This window comes from Xenia sp. Carnegie-2017, unplaced genomic scaffold, assembly GCF_021976095.1.
Source record: "Xenia sp. Carnegie-2017 unplaced genomic scaffold, XeniaSp_v1 HiC_scaffold_20, whole genome shotgun sequence".
Classification (NCBI taxonomy): domain Eukaryota; kingdom Metazoa; phylum Cnidaria; class Anthozoa; order Malacalcyonacea; family Xeniidae; genus Xenia; species Xenia sp. Carnegie-2017.
This window is the reverse complement of record NW_025813483.1, coordinates 16,179,549-16,196,796: the sequence shown is the minus strand read 5'-3', so window position 1 is coordinate 16,196,796 and position 17,248 is coordinate 16,179,549. Positions and strand designations below refer to the sequence as shown.

Below are 17,248 nucleotides of genomic sequence, written 5' to 3'. Positions count from 1 at the left end.
ATCATATGTGACAATTGCTAAAATACAAGATGGAGGACATTTCTACCATTTAAGGCTAATATTATCTTTTTGGTGAATCTCTGTGCGAGTTTCATGTAAACATGATAATGAAAACGTCCTTTGCTAAGGGAATGAATGAACTTCAAACATGAAAACTGTAGATCACAGTAATAAGGACTCATTTGTGGTTCAAATGCCAAGTTATCTAAACAGTGACGGAGTGCAAATGTTCAGACAACGTGTGCAAGTAGACATTGCAGGTCTGTTGACTATTTTAGTAAAAAATACCATTTTTGATGTAAAAAAAAATAAAAATTTCCGAACAATTAAATAGCGCTTTGCAAGCTTAAGTGGAAAACGTTTTCAACACAGTATAATCAAACAGCTTTAATGTTTGTATAAATCTTGAATTGTTCAATGCGTTTAATTTAAGATAGTTAACTGTCTTTCAGATGGCAAGAACTCTCATGCTTCAAAAGGGCAACATAACCTTTTGGTTAGTATAAGGTGTTTTAGAAAGTTGGATGTGTTCAAAACAAATTTCAAATATACCTAGAATACAAGAGTTGCAATTTTTAGCAAAGTGAGAGCATGTACGATAAATTAATTAAATTTCGAATTTTGTTGTACATTATAAATTTTCCAGTTTGGTGTGATGAGCATTGGTACTTTAGAGAAGTTTTCCTACATTACTACATTGACACCATTTTCAAACTCTCCGTTGAAACTTTGTGTAGTTGTAGTAGAGTTAAAATATATTTATTCAAACTTAAATTTGGTTTGTAGAGTGCCATACAGCCTTTTAAAAAGAATTCATCAAAGTTAAATAAAGCCATAAATGAATTTTTGAAATCTGTGTTGTCTGAGAAGCAAGTATGAAATCATTTTTGATTTGTGTGTTGGTAATTAAACAAAATTTTTTTTGATTTATGTCTTTTTGTGCAAGTATGAAAATAAGTGATCAGGTTAAATTATTATTCTTGTGTACTCTTTTATATCTCTTTTATCAGACAATTTCCTCAAATAAAGATTTTTATTAGACAAGCATTTATTTATATATGAAACATTAAATTCTTACGAGAAAAATAGTGTCAAAGTAGACACCATTTGATACTGCTCTACAACATTAAATTTTTGTTACCTATAATATTGAATATCTTTTTAGAGCTGGAGAATTATCTATCTTGGCTGTCTTAATATAATATGCACCATCATTTTGTTTTCTTATTGCAAGAGTTCAAATAGCATGGGTATTTTGCACATGGTTATTTCATTATTTGTAAATCAACATATATTGATAGTTAAAATCTTATTGATGATATCTTCTTTTCTAGCATTGACTGCATTTACCTACATTACAGTATTTGATTTTCTCAGGTTTGTAATTTTTACACTTTCTTTTTGCATCATTGAATATTTTATGATTTTCTTAGTGAGTTGTTTATTGTTTGTTTTATAGTTTATTCACTTGCATATTGTCAATCTGGATTTCTCTTCAAAAACCAAGCTCAAAGTTTACATTTGGGTTCGATATATTCATGGAGATATTAATAACTTTGAAGTTTTTCATATTTGTCAGTGTAATAAAACTCTCATTTTCAGTTATGCAAGGGTTCAAGTTTTGGCTGTGTTTGCCTCAACCATTTTGGCTGTTTTTGGAGGCTTGTTTGTTATCAAAGAGAGGTACAATTTATATAGTTCACAATATCTTGATCAGTTTCTTACTTTGTCACTCATTCTCTTTCACATATTCTCTGTTGTATTCTTCTGTTAAGCTGATTGCTTACATCATATACTAGCAAAAGTGTTATTGAATGTAAATGATAAATATAAAATAGTGTTAGGCACTTGTTAGGCAGTTGAAAACATTAATTTTTATAATGTACTTACTGTACAAGTGACAAAACTACTTTCACTAGACATAAGCAATTATTCAAAAATTATCATTCTGTTTAGCATGGAAAGACTCCTTATTCCACCAGAAGTAACAACGTAAGTAGACAGCTAGCATCATTATCAGACTCTATAATAAAATTTCAATGAATGTACTTTATACTTTAACGTTTAGTCATCACGTGGTCCTTGTCACGTGTTTTGGTTTGTTGGTCCATTTAATCGTTACATACGGAACAAAAAACGAGCCGTTTGAACAAGTTTTAAAAGGTTTTGGTTCGTTTATATTTTTGATTGTTCCAAGTTTAGGCTTTACTAAAATTCTTGTAAAACTTACGTAGCATCAACTTCAAATTGGCTTCAAGATGCTCTCATGGATTTGGGACATAGGTATGCATCAAAGACCGGAGATTGTTCCTGATGAGCAAGTAAACCTTGCTGCAAATACACAAATTTATTTGCTTGTTCGAGTTTCATCAAAGTTCATTATTTTACAGCATATGTGGTGTGTTCCCACCGTTAGGAAATTTTCTTATTGCAAAAATCAATCCGCTTGCTCTTGTCGCCATTGTTGGTGCAATTGCTGTCATTTTTACGACGGTTGTTATCGATTTCAAGTAAGAATGCCAAAATTTACTGTCTGTCGCGATTGGTGACAATATCATTGATATACTTCTTAATTATTTATGTTTTCCAGCAAATATTATCTTTCCGATACCTTGGCCGCTGTAACCATTGCATTGATCACGTGGGGAACCATGTTGCCATTGGTCATATGTAGTGGTCGTGTTTTATTGCAGGTCAGGAACCCCCCCCGTACACTCTCTCTTGAGTATTTGTAAACTGGTGACTGGTTGCTGTCATAGTTTTGGTTTTGTCTTAAATGCATGAAAATAACGCTTACTATCGCTAGAGATTTTTGAGCTTTGTGCTTATGGTACACCCTAGTTAAAGTGATTGACTCTTACGAAACTATTCAGTTGGCTGTAAGTAAGAAATTCATCTTGTCCAGGAAACTTGTGAGCACCTTTTTGTCTTTTACCATAAAAATTTGCTTTATTACAATAAATTTATTCAATAGACATGTCCTCAAATTACAATGAGTCAAGTTGACAAGTGTATGAGAGAGGTTGGCGTCTTATTCTTGTATTTTTTATAAATTGACCTTAAGGTTCATGTATACAGATAATTTGTGATTTTAGGCTTTGACGCTTGATGGAGTATTAGAATTTCGCAATGAACATTTCTGGAGTTTATCGTTTGGAAAACTAGTGGGTATTCAATACGAGATGGATTGTTTTCCATAACATTAAAACCATTAATCACTTCTAGGTCGGGTCGTTACATGTTCGCGTCAGAAGAGATGCAGATGAACAGGTAATTGACTATATGAAAGCCTCAATCCTTTCAGGTTGTTTTTCTAAACTTGAAATTTGTCCTTCTTTATTATCATTACTTATTGGAAATTTAAGATTATTTGTCTTTCTTGTTGAAGCTTGTTCTTGCGCACGTAACAAACAAACTTGCTGCTTACGTGACGGATCTCACTGTTCAAGTATTTAAAGAGGACTGGAGTCGAACGGGTGGTTCGATGAACTCCGTTTTGATGCGTCCTCAATGGTCTTTGAATCCCCTAGATCATACTCCTCGCGTGCTTTCTCACGGAATCGCACCAGCCTCGTGATATTAGTTTAGGAAATACTTGAAATAATTGTGGTCGTAATTTTTAAGATCTTTTATTTATAAAGAATCTAAATCGTATGTAATCAATAAATGTTCAAATTCCAACCAACGTATTTTCCTACCGTGGCTCTTGCTATGACGTCATTGATCTTTCAGTTGATGGAAACGAGTGACTTGTTTCCGACCCTTTCGTCTACACCTGACGCGCTAATTAAAACTTGCGTAACTTCAAGAACCGAAAGAAATAAGGCGGCCTTTCTTGAAACTTATTATTTGTCCAATTCAAGTGAATTTTACTGGGAAATTTTATGGTTAGTCTAAAAGTTTTAACTCTGATGAAAGCCTGGTTATATTGCTGCGTCATTAACACGACGCTTTAGTTTTGCAAAGCTTTGAGTCAAAAGAATTTGTCGATATTAAAGTAACTGATATATGACTGAATGGGTGCATTCCTTGACAAACCGAAGGTAGAAAAGCGTACAAACTCTGGTAAAGGCAATGGATTACGATTTGCCACATCGGCAATGCAGGGTTGGCGTGTTGAAATGGAGGATGCTGATACTGCGAAAATAGGATTGCCAAAAGGCTTTGATTCTTGGTCTTTCTTCGGTGTTTTTGACGGACATGCTGGTGCTTATGTCAGTAAATACTGCTCTGAGCATCTTCTTGATGCGATCATGTCAAACGAAACCTTTGTTAAGGCCGCTGAGAAACTACAACAAAACGGCCAACAGATTTCAGACGATTCAACGGATGTTAAAGAGGCCATTAGAGTTTCCTTCATAGATTTGGACAATAATATACGTAACACAATAAATGAAGGTGAAAAGAGTGGCTCAACTGCTGTTGTCGTTCTCGTTTCTCCTTCTCATGTGTATTTTGGCAATTGTGGTGATTCGAGAGCAATTTATTGTCGTGATGCGAAGCAAGCATTTGCTACGGCTGATCACAAACCCATAAATCCTGAAGAAAAAAGTCGAATAGAAAAAGCTGGTGGAAGCGTAATGATTCAACGTATTAATGGCTCACTCGCTGTTTCACGCGCTCTCGGTGATTATGAATATAAGATGGAGAAACAGCTCTCAGCCACTGAGCAACTTGTTTCCCCTGAACCAGAAGTTTCGTGCTTTAAACGAGAAAGCGACGACGAATTCTTACTTTTGGCTTGTGATGGTGTTTGGGATGTGATGAGTAATGATGAAGTGATTGCTTTCGTAAGAGCGAGAATGGCTGTTTCGGATGACTTAGTTTTTGTTTGCAATGAACTCATGGATACATGCTTGGCAAAGGTATGAATTACTTACAAATCAATGAATCATTCTCTTACTTTAGTACTTCTGAAATGTATATTTTGTATAATTTTTATTGAAGATTTGGCGTATTTAATATGAAATTGACAGTGGATGCCATTTTGTGTTTGTTGCTTTAAGGCTTTTAATTACAAATACTTTAAGTTTTCCATTACAATTTCATGGATATTTCAATGTGTAAATCTCCTACACAAACAATCTAGAATTTTTAAAAGTTCCCACAAAGTTCTTTCTTTACAACATATCTTTTTGCTGACGTTATCTTTTAAAATTGCCTTTACAATTGCGGTTTCTTGACCCATAAATATATGCCATTCTCGCCTTTAGACATTTAAACATTTCTTAGCTATGGCAGGCTATGGATTATGAATAGTTATAACTCATTAAACTTCATGTTTCAATTATCTTTGATTTACATTTTGACATAAATGTTGATATTTCAGTCTTTCATATCAAATCCGGAAATTTTGAACCCTGTTGCTTCAAAACGTTTTATTTCTGTACCATTTCTATTTATAACGGTTGATTATAAACCTTGCACAACAAAATTTCTTTTTCTTTAAAACATTTGTTGCTTGTATTTTAACACTGTTAAATGTTTGATTTCGTTTAAACAAAGTTTAGTGATGCTTTTCATTTTTTATTCGAGATTATCAATTGCTGTTGCTTTCGTTTTAAAAATTTGAGTTTTTGCCAGCTAAAAAGTATGAATCAAAGTTTGTTTAATGATTTAATTCATTTTTCTCTTCAAGGGAAGTAGGGATAACATGAGTGTCATCATTATTGCTTTTCCTCAAGCACCTTCGCCAAACCCGGCAGCAATTGAAAATGTAAGTTTTATTAAATTTTACGTTTGAAGTGTTTGGTTGATGGCTTTTTAAATTAAAATTTTGTATGCATTATTTTGATGTTCGTGGTTCAAAACATATAATCAATACATTTCCCCCAACACTGAAAATATGATGTAGTGAATTTTTATTTGATCCATCATCAGCATTTACAGTGAATGTTTTTATAAAGGAAAAGAAATTGAACAAATCCCTAGAAGAAAGAGTTCGAGGTAATTTAAGCCAAACAATTTTTATCATGAATGAATTAAATTATATTTTGCAAGATTGGAGTTGTAAGTTCTTTAAATCATAACTTTTTAATTGAATTTTGAGATTTTTTATTTTAGACATTTCATCAACTTGTAGTTCAGAGGAGCTTGACTTGACCCACATTATGCAGACAATTGCCAATGAGAAAATTGAAGGTCTCCCCCCTGGAGGAGGCTTATCCTCAAAGTAAGTTGTGAATTTTTCTTTTTACATCTTTATTTTGTAAAATTGTGTGAAATAATGAGAAAGAGAATGGTTTTTTCTGGATCAGAGGATTATATTTTTTGTTATTTTTTTTTGCAGACGTAATCTAATTGAAGAAACATTAAACAAAGTGAAAGTTGAGCGTGGCATGCAATGTGAAACATGAATTGTTTTATTTTAAATTGGCATTCTTGGTAAGATTTAAACACTACAATTTTTCTGTATTGCCAAAGTTTAAGATGGAATCCTTTAAATTTAGATTATCATTGAAGAAATGGCAACAACATGGTTACTGGTATATTGTAAAAAAGAACTAAATATCATTTCTCCATTTCTATTGTATTTTAGTTATGGTTTATGAACTACTTACAATTTTCAGTCACCATAAACCTTGGTGTCATTCAATCGCTGATTTTATTTTTTAAACTTCTGAAACCCTCAGACCAGTTCTAACATCTGTCATGACTTTTCTCCTCTTACAATTAGATTCAGATCATTGTTTTTGTGCGTGGACATTGAATGTAGAAATGGAAAAAGAATTTTTGCAATATTTGTTTGTCAAAGGAGTTTCGTCAATAGTGCTCTTACAAAACTATTTTCAGTACTATTTTTAAAAGTTTCAAAACAAACACCTTTATAAAACGGCCAGGAGAAAGTCATGCACTCTATATACTCTGTGTTGCAGCTTATCTGCCTTTAAAAAACTGGCCTCAGCTCATTTTTGACAATGACAGGTTGGAGGTTTCAGGTGTGTTTGTGTTTGCCTTACAATATACTGGCTTGAGACGTGTTTCATTCCTCATGTTGTGTATTTATGATATGAAACTCAATTTTGCCATGGATTATACAAACATTATTTATTTTATGTTTTAACTAATGTCATTGATGTGTGGAAAAACAATCTCATGCTAAACATCTGCATTGTCTTCATTTACAAAGATTTCTATGTAAACTTTGTTTAACTATAACAGAAAGAGAATCAGGCTGACATACAGTGCTCATGACACATTTTCTACACCGATCAGTGACGTGATGTGTCTGCCATTTTGTGGTCATAAATCTCATCAGTTGTTAGATAACAAAGTGTGAAATTGTTTTGATGTGTTAATTCTGAGATTGCTTTTTGGTTAACTTTAGCAGTAACTCTTGTCCAATGTTTGTCGTAAATTTTTTTATTATGCTTTCTTTTCCAGACTTTAAAGCAAGGTCATACGCTGATGCACCAGTTTTGTTTGTTAACTTTGTATTAACACCACATCTACAACAAATACAAATCATCCCCAGGGGGTGGGGTTGAAACATTAACACCACATCTACAACAAATACAAATCATCCCCAGGGGGTGGGGTTGAAACATTAACACCACATCTACAACAAATACAAATCATCCCCAGGGGGTGGGGTTGAAATATTAAACTGTAAGAGACGTCATATGTCTCCGTTTAAATCATCATAAATTAATATAATTTATGTGGTGACTGATTATAGAGCACGCACTTTAATTCATTAGCCATGTTATTTACATGTTTGTAGATGTAGTTCTTTAAGATATAATGCAGTTGTGAGAACGAAAGTTGGTTGTGCTGTTGAATGATGTTTTTACAACCTTAGCTTGCTGTAGTCATCTTCAATTGTTGTAACGTTACTCAACACAAAAATAACATGGACGATCAGCACTAACTTTGATCGGCATTTACATTACTATGTGTTGATAGACACAACTCACAAAATTCAAAGAATCGCTAGTTGATACCAACAAAGAAATTTCTACTCAACGTGAAAACAAGCTCCTAATGTTTGCGTGTCAGTCCTGCTGCGTTTGCTTAAAGTTGAAAAACTTATCCACCTAAATTGATGTATAATTTTATCAAACCAGGAGGGGAAATTGCTTTTTTCAACTTCCCGAGGGGAGGTACCATCATTCCTATAGCTGTTCCATACAAATTAATGTGTACACGTTGTAATGAATATAACTAGTTACCTTAATAGAACATCGAGACAGTTTTCAACATCAGCGCCTTTCAACACTGCCTCGTGTAACACAGAGTTGCCATTACTAAAACAAATTGCATGAAATATTCAGTATAATTCGTATTGTCTCTTGCCAAGTAAATTTTTCTAGAACAGATTACGTTCGTACTCAGTTGACTGATGATTAAGTTGGGCTCCTTCCTTAACCAACACTGGAATACAGTTCAAGTGGTTGTGCTGCACTGCCATTGACAAAATCCGCATACCTTTCGAGTTTTCTGCGTTTACATCAGCACCCTACATGACAGAGAAAATCAAATGAGAATCCGACAATTACGATAAAGGTTAGATTCATAATGCACGTTCTCTGCACAACTACCTCGTTTAAAAGACGTTGTACGTTTTCTGGGTTTCCTTCTCCAGACTGTCCAAGCTCCTCAAACAACAATCGCGTTTCATTCTATGTATAGAATGTGAGAAGTAAGTGGAATGTTCGAGAAACTTAGCAGTTTCGTCGATGATTGCTACCGTTAATGTCATGTTTTCTTGAAACTTTTCACTGGATGACTTCTTTTTTGCGCTTTTTTTCTTGATTTTCTTTTTTCTTGACTCGATAAGTTATCTTAGGTTATAAAAATAAAGAAAAGTTATTCTAAACCGAAGGCATCACTTTTCTATCGGAGTATTAACATTTTTAGAGACAGGTTTTTTCCTCGAAAATTGAAACTTACCTGCAAAACGTAATCTTGTTTCCAAAGCGAATGTTTCGCTGTTTTGATAAGTTGTTGAAACTGAAAAAAATCAACCTTGAGGATGAAGAAATTCGAGATTCGTAACATTTTTTGTTTGTTGTCGTTTATGAAAGCGCAAAGTTTTTGCGCTAATAGCAAAATTTAGTTGTACTGTAGTAATCCTGAGTTTTTTAACGTGTTGTTTTCGTAATAAATGTGATGTTCCTTTACCTTGCTCTTCATGTTTTGTTTTACTTTGCCCATCATTCTAAATAAAATCATCGAGACAATCTTAATCATTGATGAAATATTTTAGTATATTATTATGTAATAATTAAAATAATTATATAATATATCTACACGTATTATATATAATTATGACATGATATAAATGATAAGAAGCCAGATAAGATAATCCAGCTTACTTTATTACGTAAGGCAAATGTAACAGACACTGTAATCTTTTCGTCTTCGTAATCTTCATCTACTTTCGTGGCAACTAGCTACATAAAGGCAATAAAAACATATATTTTGTGACTGCCTTTTGCGATTTCGTATTTTTCTTTCAGTGTACCTTTCCCATCTTGGGTTCACCAATTAATTTACGAAATTCTGCCTCGTTTTGCGCATAAGCTCTCAAATGGGAACAGATGTGGTCTATCTGCTGTCGCCAATATCCTGAAGTATCAATGATTCATAATTATCCATAGTTATTCACAGTGATCCCAACAGTAAACGAAAAAGACACAGCCATGTTTTACAATGTGGTAAACTGGGTTTCTTTACAATATTTTTAAATTTTTTTGTTGATTTCAATGATAAAAGCAGGTGTGCCATTTAGTTAATTTCAAAACAACTTTTTTAAAGATTCTCACCCCTTCCAGGACTTACGGCACTAAACAGTGGTTTCCCGTGACGATAATGGTCATTCCGCGCTCTGGTATCTGCCTCTAGCTTTTGCTGCTTTGTAAGTGAAGTACTTGAAGGATAGAACAAACCGCTGGTCTGAGTCGCCTGATTAACAGTCTCGCTAGACAGTCGGGGAACATCAACTGGTATCCATGTTAATGAACAGTCTCCGTTTAGATTCTAGAAACATTCACTTACATCAGGTATAATATTTACAAGTTTTGCTATTAAACTAGAACTAACCATTAAGATTGAATAAGTCCACATGTCAAGGAGTAAATATTATTTACCTTTTCTATTTGTTTTTTTTCAACTAATGTTGCGAGTACAGAATTGGCACTAGAAAAGAAGTTTGTAGATTACTACCCTTATACGTGCGCACTTTAGAGAAGAAAAAGGATGCAATTGTTTTCTTACCACCTCCGCGGTGGTGCGTCGATAAGACAGCCGCACATTGAGCAATATTTTGAGTAAGGTTGGTTATTTCCATTACAATTTGAGCAAGTAAGGTAGCTGGCATACGGCAGTGGCTAAAATTGGAAATCAATGTTGCAATGACGTTTTTCAACGTAATTAAACTCGTTTAAGTCTTAAATCTCTTTTTCACCTAATCAAATCTCCAAGTTAGCACTATGACAAGTCCTCGTGATATAAAAAATCAATCATTGAAGATCATTTCTACCTTAGATCCACACCAATCACAAAATCGTGCTTCACCATTGTTTACGCGAAAGCATTTTGGACACGTGATTAAAGGTTCGTTTTCTTGAGGCAGTGGAGGGGTAGTTACATTTCTTGAAAAGTTCTATGAAATATAAAGAAAAATATAACTTTCCTTCACTTCACGGGGTCTTTACGTCAAACAAAAAATTTAATAACCAGAGATGTATTTGGTATTTGCTATGAAAACATTGCTACTTCACAAACAACACATTTAGGAGAATTGAACGACACCATTGAGTGACATGTTTTACAAATGACAAACTACAGATATACACGTAAATAAGAAGTTGAATCATGTTGTGACAATACAGTTTGTCAGTCTTATAACATCTACGTACTTACTTTCTCTGGGTTTGACATAAGAGATTGTGACGTAGATGTTTGTGGCAATAATGACCCACAATCGTTACAGTAGGTAGAATAAGGATCAGATGGCCACGGTGCAAAACAGTATATACATCTAGAAACATACGATTACAGGTGAGTAAAATGAATAGCAGAAAGTTTGACTAAAATTTATCTCGAGTATCCGGAAAAGTTTATTTTTAACCCTACGACAAAACCCATCTTGTCAATCTTCCGTATGTTGAAGGGATAAAAGAAAGCTTTCAATAGAGCGTTGACAAATGATCCTCGTAAGAGTTCTAACTTTAAGATGACTAAGAGCAATGACAACCAATGAATAATAACAACTTGAACTTAAAAAGTTTGCTAATTTTTATTACTTGTTCAACTCAACAACCGATTCTCTTTTCTCTTGACCATCGTCAAAGTTATCTTCATGACTTGGACGATCCAATAAAAGACTCAAATACTGCAACCATAAAATATAATGAAACGAGAATAATCTATGATCAAACAGGAACAACTTAAAATATACGACCATTTCATTAAACTTTTTCAAGTACTTTGCTTTGTTAAAGGAAACTTGTAATTTAAATTTTCTTATCATTGCTTGAGAACAACTTGTTGAATATACCTCAGGAGAGCTAACATCTTTGTTTCGATTAAACCTAAAACATATAAATTGTGTTGTACTATTTACAACCAATAAATAACAAAGCCTTCTTTCGAAAGAAAGGACAATGTGAAACCTTTTGCCATTTGGCTTTTGTTTTCCATGGTTTGGTGGGTTCATATGGCTATCATTCTCATTGGTCCAACTATTCCATTTTGTAAAATTGGAAAGATGATTTAACTGCAAAAGAAAAAGTATTTTATGTACACATGAAATGATATTTTATAAGTATTATAATTTACTTCATCTTGATTTTCATCAAGTTCTTCTAAGATGTCCACTTCATCAGAATGTTGCTGAACACTCTCGTCAACAATAAACCTTTTAGTTACAATGGAGCTTTCTCTGGTTCCATCACTATGAAATGGTTGGAAGGTGAATAATTTGAGAACTACAGATGATCATAGCAATACCCTAAATAAAACACCACCTAACATTTTTTTGTTAGTGCTACATAAACACACCTTGTTGTAGCCATGGCTTTTACCGTTTTTCTACCAGAGGCAAGTACAAATGGTTTGTAGTATCTATATGTAAAGTTTTTTCCAATTGTTTGAAATGGATTTGGCTTTGTTCCATTTGTAGTGTAGTAAATAATGGCCCCTTCAGTATCTAAAGATGAAAATAAGAAATGCACTGGAATTTATTATATTGGATGAAATCATGTAGTGGTGAGTGTTATTTTAATGGTAACTACTGGTATCATTTAAAACATTGGTCATCAATGCAACAGTCAATTGATTGGTTGTTGCTATGACAAAGTAAACAACATTTCCCAATGCGATCACTTTTATAGAACTATTTGAAATTATAAGTTTTTATAACAAATAAAAGCCTTTGTGCACGTATTCAAGATCATAACAAAAAATATGCCGTAAAAATCAAACTTTAAAGTCTTGTTCAAAACTTACCTGAGAGTATTTCTATCGCTGTCCTCGAGTCGATCATGTTTTTACGGCCATTTGAAGGCGGTCGTAATGGAACAATTGTAGGAACTTTTACCATTCCTGCAGTCATTGTTGAAATTGCTATCAATATATATATATATGGCAATCAATCTTTCTACAAAACTGAGAAGTTGAAAAAAATATAACTACCAGCCAATTTCAAATGTAATTATATACACACTTATGTAAATTTGAAAAAATTGTATTCAATAACCCGCAGTCGGGCTGGAGAAACTATCCGTTGAATGGTTTAGGATGTGCGTATAAATAAACATCCCGTAAAAAATCAAAGAAAAGTGATTAGAAGCTGCAATTTTCTCCAATAGATTCCAGTTTTTCAGGGATTTTTTTAAAATGTTCAATGTCATCTTTCAGGTTAAACGACAAATTACAAGCAAAATTGTCTCGTTCCAGACCTCTCTCCTCTGACTTTTGATTTTGTCACAATATCACATAATCATTGGAAAGCAGGTTTTTTTAACGCAGTTCCTTGCAGTTTGCACCAATATTATTTACTATGGGGCAATGGTTTCACAATATTGGCAAGTACGTTTTATATAGCTTTATTTTGTACTGTTTTTGTACTGTTTTAAGATTGTAAGAAAATAATGTATGCTAAGTACTTTTTTGTAGTTTTTCATCACCATTACTCAACCGAAAAGATGTCCAAAGAACCCTTGGGATATTTGAATTGTCGTTTACATTCTTTTTGAGGAAATACAATTGTTTGTAATCTCAAAGATACAGGCCAGCTTCTGTGGAAAACGTTTCAATTTTGTGATGAGTTTACAAAACATTTCAAGAAACTTATTAGTAGCTTTCGTGACCATAAAAGATGACCTAACTTAACAGGATGCGTCTAGCCTTTGGTGAGAGATGGTGAACTATAGAAATCAATCATATAAGGAACTTATTAAGGGAACAGGTTAGTAGAATCTGTTTGCTTTTAAATGAACTTGTGTTAAAACTAAAGAAGCTTTAGATCGCCGCGTGTTAATGTTTCGATGGAAATTCTCCATAAGTCTATCGAAGCTACCATTTTTTCTGGGGGGGGGGGTAAATTGGTTAGTAAATGTTTTCCCCAACTCACCTGATTTTTTCACTTCAACTATACGTCCTTATTTCTTTCACTGGACACAATGAAAATTTTCCCAACTTCAAACCGTCTTCACGCTTTCTTGGTCTGAAAATTAAATTTCCGCCATTCTAAAATGTTATGTTTTGCATGACGCCAGTTAAACGAACATTAACAATGATCATCTTTAATGAAGATAATGCTTGTTCAGATTTCCAATGCATGATTTTTCAATTTTTGAAAAACGAATTGTAGAAAGATTCTTACTCACGTGACTTCAAGATGCATTAAGGAGAAGTGTGATAGACATAAGAAATGAGTGATTATTTTCATATCACGAAATTTCTGTTTTTGGTACTTTGTTTGTGCCTAGTTTGTTTCATATTCTTTCTATTTTAAACTATTTCCTGTTTAGTCGTTATTTGTGATATTTAGGATAAAATAAACATTTTAGTGTTAAATTATTCTTGTTATAATATCTCATGTCTCTAGCTACATGTGAATTAACGACATTCATCAGCATGATCCTATCAACAAGAGAATAAAGCTGTCATCACATTACGAAGCGCGTGTTTTTAATGTTACGACATTATTAATAATTGAAAGTAGACTTTGAGGGGATAGGGCACTACAATGAATTCATCATTAAATATTTTCTAACATTTTCATTACTTAATTTGTGTACGCAAGAAAAAAGCAACTGAACGTGTTAACAATACAATAAGCAAAATGTTTGACCTGGTTCGAAAAACTGCTTCATTTGTTCAGCGAAAATACGTTGCAGACGAAACAATTCAACTCCAAGAAAAAGAAATATCGATTCAGAAATACTCATCGTCTTGCTTTAATATTTATCAGGTACAGTTGAGTTTTTCTACCATGAAAGAAACTGAGTTAAAATGACAAAGTATGAGTGGAGAATTTTTCAATGAACGTGTTCATAAATCTTTTTTGTTATGTCGTTTCTTTAATTTTCATTCGTGTACTCTGTTTAAACAAGCTGTTATTATCGAAGTATTTTGATCGTAATAAGTGATTTAAATCTTACATAGACGTAAAATCAACTAAAGATCAAATATTTTATCAAACAAAATAAGTAAAAGTTCTGACGGTTGATCACTGGCTTAAAAAACTACTACTACTATTCATTGTAATTACATTTTCCTTCATTGTAATTACATTGAGTTTTATCTTAATTAAAGAGGAATAGTTTGGACACCTTTGGACTAATGTCAATATCGTTGACAAAGTTATTTTTATGTTAAGATGACTTATTTTATGTGCTATTATAGACTTGAGTTTTTTTGTCTATTTCATATTGAAATCATCTTGAATTGATCACAATTTTTACTCGCAACCTTAAATCAAAGATTGTCGTTGTCTGTTGTTGCTTTCGTTATAATTTCTTCCCCTTCAAAACTGTCATTAATCTATTTCCCGTTTTGTAAAACACTCATATATCATAAAGTAATTTATTCACACGATGAATTTGAAAATGCATAATTTGAAATCAATTGTGTTTGGATTCTCTTCATTTACTCGGTAAAATTCATGACAAAATGACAAAATTTCTCTATAAAATGGAGACATGCTATACACACACCCACAGGCAGCTGGCTTGGCACCTGGTGAAATAAAAAAAAAACTTATTGAAATGCTCAAATTGAAATATTTCATAAAACAATAATGTTTGCCGACTGCGACAACTGCAGAGGGGGAGAGGCGTGCGAATGTCATTAATGATCCCCTCAGCATGGCAACTCTTGAAGCATTTTATTAAATCTACGTGTATAATATCATTTTTATATTTTATCCTCATGTAAATTAACGGTTTTCAGGCGTGTGTTGTTGGGGATCTGGGCTCAGTTCAATGGTACATTAATGATGGACATGAAGATGTTAACAAACCCGACGAGAATGGCACCACACCATTGTTTTATAGCATTCAAAAGAATCAATTGTCCATCGTGAAAGAACTGATCAAAGCTGGTGCAGGTGATACTTCTGCAGTGAACTAGTCAAATATAACGTTTTTGTGATGAATGCCGTGTTTTTAGATGTCAACATGGTTGCTAGTTTGGAAGAAGGTATTAATGTCACTCCTGTGCACGTGGCAGTCAAGTTCAACCGCTGCGAGTGTTTGAAAATCCTTTTAAATCATGGTGCCGACGCTAATGTACCAAATCAATTCGGACAGACTCCTTTACACTCAGCTGTACGGAGAAAGCTTCGTGATTTGGTCAATGTAATTACTGACACTGTATATATCAAAGTTGGGATCGCAATTAAAATCGATATATTTTATATTTCAGATGCTTCTTAAGAATGGAGCAAATGTTAACATCACAGATCATGATATGGTGACGCCTCTACATTTGGCTGCCAGCCCCGGAAGTAACAAAGACATCAAAGAAGTAGTAAAGATGATGGTAGATGAGTATCTGTGTTTCTTCTCCACAGTTAATTCCAGTCTCTCTTCCCGTCATCTCCACTTTCCATAGCAGTCATCTCCACTTTCCATAGCAGTCATCTCCACTTTCCATAGCAGTCATCTCTACTTTCCATAGCAGTCATCTCCACTTTCCATAGCAGCTATCTCCACTTTCCATAGCAGTCACCTCCACTTTCCATAGCAGTCATCTCCACTTTCCATAGCAGTCATCTCCACTTTCCATAGCAGCTATCTCTACTTTCCATAGCAGTCATCTCCACTTTCCATAGCAGTCATCTCCACTTTCCATAGCAGTCATCTCCACTTTCCATAGCAGTCATCTCCACTTTCCATAGCAGTCATCTCCACTTTCCATAGCAGTCATCTCACTTTCCATAGCAGTCATCTCCACTTTCCATAGCAGTCATCTCCACTTTCCATAGCAGTCATCTCCACTTTCCATAGCAGTCATCTCCACTTTCCATAGCAGTCATTTCCACTTTCCATAGCAGTTATCTCCTGTCTCCTCAGCAGTCATCTCCTGTCTCTTTAGCAATCATTTCCAGTCTCCATACTTGTCTAATTGTAAATTTTTTATCGTGTTAACATGTAGATTGACAATGGGGCAAATCCTTTGTGTGAAGACAGTGAAGGCAACACTGTATTTCACGAGGCTGCAGAAAATGGCAGTGAAGATGTACTCGATGTATTATTTGAATATCAAAGTACGAGTGGCGATATTTGATATTTTTTTATATGTCATCTGTTTATTATTTATGATATTGTGTAACTATGTCTTCGTCAAACTCTTTCGTTACAGGTCATCACACGTTTCCATCATTCAACGTGACTGATGTGTTGAATAAACCACGAAAGGACGGCAATAATTGCTTTCATCTCGCCGTGAAGGGTCACGTTAAGGCAGTCGATATTTTATATAATCATTAACAAATTTTAAGTGTTCTTGTGGAACGTGAACGGAAAGAAGTAGGAGATGGAAGAAAGAGGAGATGGGAGGAAGAGGAGATGGAGGAAGATGGAGATAGGGAAGGAAGAGGAGGAAGGAGATAGGAAGGAAGAGATGGAAGGAAGGTGGAGATGGAAGGAAGAGGATGGAAGGAAGGGAGGAAGGAAGAGTGGAGATGGAAGAGGAAGGAAGAGGAAGAGTGGAAGGAAGAGATGGAAGGAAAGAGATGGAAGGAAGAGGAAGGAAGGAAGAGGGAAGGAGAAAACAAATGGAAAGGATGGAATGG

The 17,248-nt window shown here is 34.0% G+C and overlaps 4 protein-coding genes across 4 annotated transcripts; 3 read left to right on the top strand and 1 right to left on the bottom strand.

Annotated features, from left to right (window-relative positions):
• Positions 1 to 5: 5 nt before the first annotated feature.
• On the top strand, positions 6 to 3,681 carry LOC124442811 (zinc transporter 6-like). Its single transcript, XM_046993317.1, has 16 exons — positions 6 to 260; positions 453 to 496; positions 787 to 873; positions 1,166 to 1,250; positions 1,335 to 1,377; positions 1,460 to 1,525; positions 1,603 to 1,683; positions 1,957 to 1,992; positions 2,069 to 2,163; positions 2,235 to 2,283; positions 2,391 to 2,510; positions 2,591 to 2,693; positions 2,975 to 3,022; positions 3,096 to 3,164; positions 3,226 to 3,270; positions 3,389 to 3,681. Exons 1-16 carry the CDS (start codon positions 149 to 151, stop codon positions 3,575 to 3,577), a joined length of 1,272 nt encoding a protein of 423 aa, XP_046849273.1. The 5' UTR covers positions 6 to 148; the 3' UTR covers positions 3,578 to 3,681.
• A 94-nt stretch (positions 3,682 to 3,775) lies between these two features.
• On the top strand, positions 3,776 to 6,595 carry LOC124442814 (protein phosphatase 1A-like). Its single transcript, XM_046993322.1, has 6 exons — positions 3,776 to 4,865; positions 5,639 to 5,716; positions 5,907 to 5,946; positions 6,064 to 6,172; positions 6,290 to 6,384; positions 6,450 to 6,595. The coding sequence occupies exons 1-5, from the start codon at positions 4,017 to 4,019 to the stop codon at positions 6,354 to 6,356; spliced, it is 1,143 nt and encodes a 380-aa protein (XP_046849278.1). The 5' UTR covers positions 3,776 to 4,016; the 3' UTR covers positions 6,357 to 6,384; positions 6,450 to 6,595.
• A 430-nt stretch (positions 6,596 to 7,025) lies between these two features.
• On the bottom strand, positions 7,026 to 12,638 carry LOC124441785 (double zinc ribbon and ankyrin repeat-containing protein 1-like). The gene is made up of 20 exons (XM_046992250.1): positions 12,454 to 12,638; positions 12,007 to 12,154; positions 11,785 to 11,899; positions 11,619 to 11,722; positions 11,504 to 11,537; positions 11,250 to 11,338; positions 10,867 to 10,984; positions 10,484 to 10,606; positions 10,219 to 10,331; positions 10,092 to 10,140; positions 9,768 to 9,981; positions 9,467 to 9,570; positions 9,318 to 9,395; positions 9,124 to 9,160; positions 8,893 to 8,952; positions 8,701 to 8,783; positions 8,541 to 8,621; positions 8,331 to 8,458; positions 8,172 to 8,246; positions 7,026 to 7,448 (listed from the first exon to the last, which is right to left on the bottom strand). The coding sequence occupies exons 1-20, from the start codon at positions 12,557 to 12,559 to the stop codon at positions 7,295 to 7,297; spliced, it is 2,013 nt and encodes a 670-aa protein (XP_046848206.1). The 5' UTR covers positions 12,560 to 12,638; the 3' UTR covers positions 7,026 to 7,294.
• Positions 12,639 to 13,372: 734 nt separating this feature from the next.
• LOC124441783 (putative ankyrin repeat protein RF_0381) lies at positions 13,373 to 17,019 on the top strand (the record flags this gene model as incomplete). Its single annotated transcript, XM_046992249.1, has 7 exons — positions 13,373 to 13,414; positions 14,333 to 14,422; positions 15,403 to 15,559; positions 15,622 to 15,809; positions 15,877 to 15,993; positions 16,609 to 16,720; positions 16,816 to 17,019. Coding segments are annotated over 7 exons (834 nt in total), but the record flags the coding sequence as incomplete, so codon positions are not given.
• Between the last annotated feature and the right edge of the window lie 229 nt (positions 17,020 to 17,248).